The 6,644-nt window shown below is 40.2% G+C and overlaps 1 protein-coding gene across 1 annotated transcript in view; it reads right to left on the reverse strand.

The window, feature by feature from the left end:
• The window catches only part of VSIG1 (V-set and immunoglobulin domain containing 1), a gene marked incomplete at its 5' end in the record, with an annotated part of 9,944 nt that extends 3,608 nt beyond the window's left edge, over positions 1–6,336 (reverse strand). The window contains 7 exons of the mRNA XM_010019094.1: positions 495–515; positions 811–905; positions 1,569–1,751; positions 3,128–3,257; positions 3,754–3,873; positions 4,547–4,702; positions 6,138–6,336. Of these exons, the coding sequence (XP_010017396.1) occupies positions 495–515; positions 811–905; positions 1,569–1,751; positions 3,128–3,257; positions 3,754–3,873; positions 4,547–4,702; positions 6,138–6,336 (904 nt within the window). The remainder of the gene's footprint in view (positions 1–494; positions 516–810; positions 906–1,568; positions 1,752–3,127; positions 3,258–3,753; positions 3,874–4,546; positions 4,703–6,137) is intronic.
• Positions 6,337–6,644: the final 308 nt, after the last annotated feature.

Below are 6,644 nucleotides of genomic sequence, written 5' to 3' on the forward strand. Positions count from 1 at the left end.
TCTTGATAAACAGCTGAAATGAACCTGACAATTTTAGCACAGATTTATCCTTTCGTCTATTTCAGAGGTGGCTGATGCATGTAATTCATATTTACTACAAGCTAGGAACAGTCACCAAAGAATTTTTATAAGCATTAGATACTATAAAAGACCTAAGTTCCAAAAAGTTCTGGATCCCTAAGCCAGATACATTTTTCTGCAGTGTATGAGACTGAAACCTCTGTCTCCTTGTGTCGGTGAACATCTGCCTCATGTAGTTCAGGACAGAGCTGCTGAGGCTGTGTGTGTGTTTTCACCTGAGCCCTGTGGTCCTTGAGCCCTTCTGAAACTAGGTGGTTTTGCCCTTTTGAAGAGCTGAGTTTGCTTAACCTTAGAAACAAGGCCCAGAGAAAAGAGGTGTCTAGTGATCAGTGTCTAGGGTTCAATTGCCTTTTGTCCTTCCAAGGGAGTGCTCATCACTCAGCTGTTTGCTGTGGTGTGCATGCACTACTTACCTTCCCTCTTGATGCTTTCACCTATAGAAAACAGTCAGTTACACTGAGCTAAAGAGACCAGAAGTTGCACGAGTTTGTTGCTTAGTGGGTAGGGCAGTTGCCTGGAAATAGATTGAAATCATCTCAGGCAGAGGAAGCAGACAAAACTCATGTGTTGTACAGCAGGCAGTATTAACTGCTACATTTTGAAAACAGCTGTATCTGTATGTCATGAAGAATCTGATACCCTATGCCTATCATAACAAGCCTTGTGAGAGATTTAGATTTCCAGCTCCTGTTGTCTGGAAACCAGTCAATTGATGTCTGAACTAGGTACCTGAATGCTCGTTCCAGTAAACTGAAAACCAGAACAGCTGGAATACACAACTCTGGAATGCTGGTGGCTCAGGAACTTTAAAAGTGAGGTGGTCACTGTTAACGAAATGTATTCCACATCTGACAGCAACAGGGAAGTAGTTTCCAGGCTTTTTTTTTTAGCTTTAAGTGGAATTCAAACACAAAAGATTTCATTGTTCCAGGTCTTAACATGTGTTTCTGCACTCTGATGGACATTGATGAAACCTCTTTTTACTTCTGATGTGCAAAGTCAGAGCCTTTAAACACTGCAATGTATTGGCCATGATGATTGTCCTTGGTGCACAGGAAACACGAGTTTGGCTAACACTGTTTCTGGAGAAGACTACTGTGGTTCAGAACTGTATAGATACATACAGCATTGCTGAGAGGTGACTGGAAAGCTCTTACTTTGTTAAATGCTCCAGCCCATTTCATAATTGGTTTTGCAAAATAAATTGGATAAATAGTCTTTTAGACTGATGAAAGACTGGTAAAAGACAGATAGTCTTTTTAGACTTACGTACAATTATAACCAGATAATAAATGAAATTTTGTTAACTCTAAAGGCCAAGTCAGCTGTTCACAAAGTGCATGTGTAACAGACCTTTTTCAATCTCCAGTGCAGTGGTTCACAATACAAATACCCATTTAAGTTTTAGTCATGCCTCTATGTTAATTCAACGACAACAATTTTTATATGAAGGGGTCCAAAGCTGACAAGGAAAACTGCATTAAAACTAGGCTAGTTCTTCTTTTTCCACTTCTTGCTTCTCATCATTCTCAGGTGTTCCAGAGGCTGCTGTCTCATCAACACTAGGGTATTCATATGTTGCATTGCTTGGTGGAACTGTGGTTGCAGGAATGTTTTCTTCATTAGGTACCTGAACATAGGCTGCATTAGATTGTTTCTGAGCCATTTCTCTGCAGGAAGACAGGATGAGGATTGTGATTTCACATGTTGAAATCCCATCTACACTAGACTCTTTCAAAAGAGTGAGTCTTTGTGGTTTTGTTGTCTAAAAGTAACCCCCATATTATTATGACTGTTCCAAGAGACATGAAAAGGCTACAACATCCCTGCTGCTAAGAGAGAAAGAGTGACAGCTTGTTAGGTAATAAGACTGATTTGCATCATTGCTTAAGCGATCCTGTTAGAATAAATTAGATTTTAGTATGTTTAAATGCTACACCAGGAAAGCAAAATGGGACACTGAGTGCTTCAAACAGTGTCTGAGGAGGGATAGCAGAACACAAGTGTATTAAAAATAGAGTGTAGTCAGAACAAGAGTTATGAAAAGCTAAAATCTAGAGAAAGATTTTTATCAACAGGTATGGATTCCATTTATCTTATCAAAAGAATAAACCAACCCCTGATATTTTAGCACTTTCACATGTAAAAAAGATCAGATGTTAGTGGGTTAGTTCAGTGAAGTAAGATTTATTAGGATCTGAGCACACAGTTAGATATTAATGCTACATCAATTGGAAGCAGAAATCAGGTGTGTGAGTGACAGCCCCCTGGTCTGGATTAGCAGAATTCTGCATCAGGAGGTCTTAGACCTGTGCTACAGGGAAGTGTCCAGATGACAAATACATCTTTTTCTGGCCTCAGCTGCATCTATTCATTTAGCATTTAACATCAAAGTGCTAAACACAGTCTGTGTAGCATATGAGATCATCTGTATTCTGAAGATTTGGCAATCTACAGAAAAAATGAGCAACCAAAGCACAGAGGAAAAGACATTTCCAGAGCAGGATCAAAATGGACATTCTGGGCTCCATTCTGTTGCCTAAATCTTGTGTCTCCTGCCATTTTAGGCGCCTTAGAGCACCCAAAGCATGTGTCCTATAATTTCAAATAGCACTGAAGTGAGCCCTCTCTGTTAAATCCAGTAATGCACGATCCCAGTACATTTGCTGAGGCAACCTTTAGCTGCTGTTCCTTTTTTTCACTTCCTCCACCTGCCATTAGCAGCCACCATTAACTTTTAAAGATTAAAAGCTGTTTTTCCAACTTGCCACGTTTAGTTTGCAGGGTTTAAAATCCATTTTACTAGTTTAGATACTGCTAAGTGGTAGCTGCCTGTAAACATAGAGAAGAGGGTAGTGGCAACATCTGTTACAAAAGCAACAGCTTAGAAGTCACACAAAAGCAGATATTTTCACTCTGGAAGTTTTCTCAAAACCTGTATTATTGACCCTTCAAAAATGATTAGAGTAATTATATTTTACTTCAGTTCTGGATTACCAGCAGTGCTTTACAGAAATAATAGTCTTAAAATGAAGCAAACTCTTACTGCATCTCGTTACTTGATGTCTTCTTTGTCTTTTTTGCCTTCTTGCTTAAGACCCAAACGATAATGCAAATGATAGCAGCTGCGAGAACTGCTCCAATTAATGCTCCAGCAACAACACCACCATCTGAATCTGCAAAGAAAAGATCACTTGACTTTTTAAAAAGTATTTATAGCAAAATCCCGTGGAAATTTAGAGGAGGAGCCTTTAGCGGAAAGATGGCATTGAATTCAAAGAACTAAAAAACTGACTGACAGCTGGATTTCCAGGAGGGAAGCCAAAGATTCTCTAGGAAAGAGAACTGTGCTTTTATGACCTTTGCTGCTCCTGTCTTGTTGGTTAGCTCCCTGCCCCAACAAACCCAATGTTTATGCCTGCTCTAAACTCCATGTCTCTTGATTCTCAGTAAAGGCTCTGCAGTCAGAGCCAGGTTCAGCTCCTGCTCCCAGTGTGAAATCAGTTGTCCAGGTCAGTGTAAATTCTGGGCATATCAGAATGAAAACTCTGGAGGTCTCCATTCTGTTCTTACTTGAAAAAAAATCTATGCTTTAAAGTTGTTACAGCATTTTCCTGCAAACTGTGCATGCCTTACATCAACTATGGGATTGCTTTCATGCATGAAACTTACGTTTCGTAGTTAGGTCGAGCTCACAGGTACTGTTCCCCAGGAGGTTGCTGGCTATGCACCGGTAATACCCAGTTTCAAAGGTGGTGAGATTGCCAATGTAAAGAATGCCAGTGTTTGGATCTGTGACAAACAGAGAGCAGATACTGGTTACTGTTTGTGTACTGTAGATGCCAACCATTTTCTTTAGTTGGTCATACTGAGAGCTGTTAAGAGATTAGAAACAGTGTTCTCCAATTATTCATTCATTTGGGGGTTTTCCATATTCTTTAAATAAGAAGTATTTACCTTCCTTGAAAATTACTACAGTGGGTTCTTTAGAAGTGTATTAGAACGTGAGAAATAGGCCCTTACTCTGCAATTCAGTCTGTCTGTCTGATGTTTTACCCTCACTGATACTATTATTGTCAGTGTAATTTCACAAATGAAAACATAACAGGAACTGAAGATCTTCAGGATTGAGGTCTTAGCACCTGAATGACAAGTTGACTTAAATTTCCAAGGGAAGGGAAATGGAAAGGGCACAAACATTTCTTCCATTTTAACAATTTAAAGTAATGGCATAGGCAAGACTTTAACATGCCACAAAATTTGTATTAAAACAAATAGAAAGAAGCTCTGTGTTTGTGATAGCTCTTAGTTGATTTGAATTAAGTAAAAATAATGATTTTGAGACATCGACCATCAGAAGAGGAGGGTAAGGTTTAACTATCATATGTGATGCATAGTGTTTGAAATGACTGGTGCTAAGGAACTCCACATTTTGAATATGGTGTAGTAGTTGTGTCTTACGTACTGAGTTGTTCAGTCACAGGCTTGAGAGTATTGTCAGCTACTTTGTACCAGCGGTAGGTAGGGTGAGGCAATCCTTCCTCACATCTGCATAAGAGGTAGATTAGATGGCCTTTTTCAGGGGTTCCTTCTATTTTGCAGAAAGGTGTTGATGGTTTGACTGTAAAATAACAACAAGGAGAACAAACACATCATGAGTACCTACCCAGGGGCAAGCATCTACCTTGACTTCTGGTATTCCACATGTAAAATTGAACCCCATCTACAGATTTCCATCCAAGAGCAGAGTCTTGTTCATAGATACATCTTGTTCAAAGATACATTTTAATAGATAGGCAAATGATATTGGAACCACATTCTTTTACTGGCTTTGATTGTCACTCTGATCAGGTATGAATTCTCAATACAAAAGCAATGATTAGCATGGGTTAGTGCAAACTTTCATCTTACTAATAAGTAAAATATCTTATTCCACTGCTTTTCATCCTTTCTGTCCTGTTTGTGGTTGAATTATTGCTTTCTTACATCCAAAACAGACTTTGTACTATTTCCATCCAACACATACTAAGTTTCTAGAGTTCCTGGGAATTGGGGTGAGCCAGATCCCTGGGGCTGTACTGCTGCCTCTCTCTAGATTTTCACAAGTTACCACAACCAACATTAGGTAAAATTAGTAAAATTTGGTCTTTGCTGGGGCTGGATGTAATCATAGAATCACAGAATCATAGAATAGTTTGGGGTGGAAGCAATCTTCAAAGGTCACCATTGCAGGTCCAATCCCCCTGCAATGAGCAGGGACATCTTCAACGAGATCGGATTGCCCAGAACCACATCCAGCCTGGCCTTGAATGTCTCCAAGGATGGTGCATCCACCATTTCCTTGGGCAACCTGATCCAGTATTTTACCACTCTCATTGCAAAGAATTTTTCCTCACATCGAGCTGGAATCTCCCCTCTTTTATTTTAAAACCATCACCCCTTGTTCTGTTGCAACAAGCCCTGCTAAAAAGTCTCTCCCCATCTTTCTTATAGGCCCCTTTTAAAAACTGGAAGGCCCAGAGTCTTCTCTTCTCCAGGCTGAACAACCCCAACTCTCTCAGCCATTCCTCATAGGAGAAGTAAGTTGTCAGTCCCAGCTGAAAGGGTTTCTTATTTTAATCAAAGTTAATATCACTTTGTTTTCCAATATGAAGAATGTAGTGAAGTTTTCCAATATGAGTGAATGTAGTGAATGGGTAATTCCAGATACCTGCTTACTTGCTGGCACGAGGTAGCATTTTGAGAGCACAAAGTGAAGCTGAAGTGAATTCCACTTGTAGGATAATGGGATTTTACTGTAGGTCAAGCAAGGGAAGCAGGAGAGCGGTATCAGCTCTGCTTTGGCTGGAAGCTAGAGGGCACCCCAGGCTCTGCCTGCCTCTGGAGCCCTTGGAAAATCTCTGCGTCAGTGCATCTCTGAGCCCTTTCTCTGCATCATGGGCCTTGTTTATCACAGTTCTGTTACGCCCTCTGGTCCTACGTATATTCAGCTGTGAATTCAGTGTTTCATAAGGGAGGAAAAGGACAGTACAGCAGTAGAGAGGAGAGGTGCTTACCCAGCACGTTGACAATCACGGATTTTTGACTCTGTCCAGCATCACCCTCTGGGCTGAAAACTTCACAGGTGTAGGAACCAGTGTCTGAGGGCTGCATGTTGGAGATTGTTATTGATGCATTCCCTGGACCTGTTGCAGCTGTTATCCTGTTCTTAAACTCTCCGTAGGTGTAAGACTGGCCTTCTGAATAATAGTAGATCTGTGATAACGAATCAATTGTTAGTTTGGTAACAAGAGATATTCCATTTGGTACTCATAATTGGAATACAGTTGATTTCTGATTAAACCCTTAATGTTATCCCCTTCCTTGCCCCCTCCCACAAGAAAGCAGACATGAAAATGTGGTACATTTGAACATATATTTCTAGTGGGTTTTAGAAGACAGCCTTTTCAGAAATTGGAATTTGTAATTGTGTAATTGGACAGTAGGTAGTTGTTTGTGGATGCTCCAGTCACAGACTGATGCATTTGCAAAAACAAAGGTGAAACCATTGACCATTGTATGAC

Source organism: Nestor notabilis, unplaced genomic scaffold (genome assembly GCF_000696875.1).
Source record: "Nestor notabilis isolate BGI_N333 unplaced genomic scaffold, ASM69687v1 scaffold15687, whole genome shotgun sequence".
NCBI lineage: Eukaryota > Metazoa > Chordata > Aves > Psittaciformes > Psittacidae > Nestor > Nestor notabilis.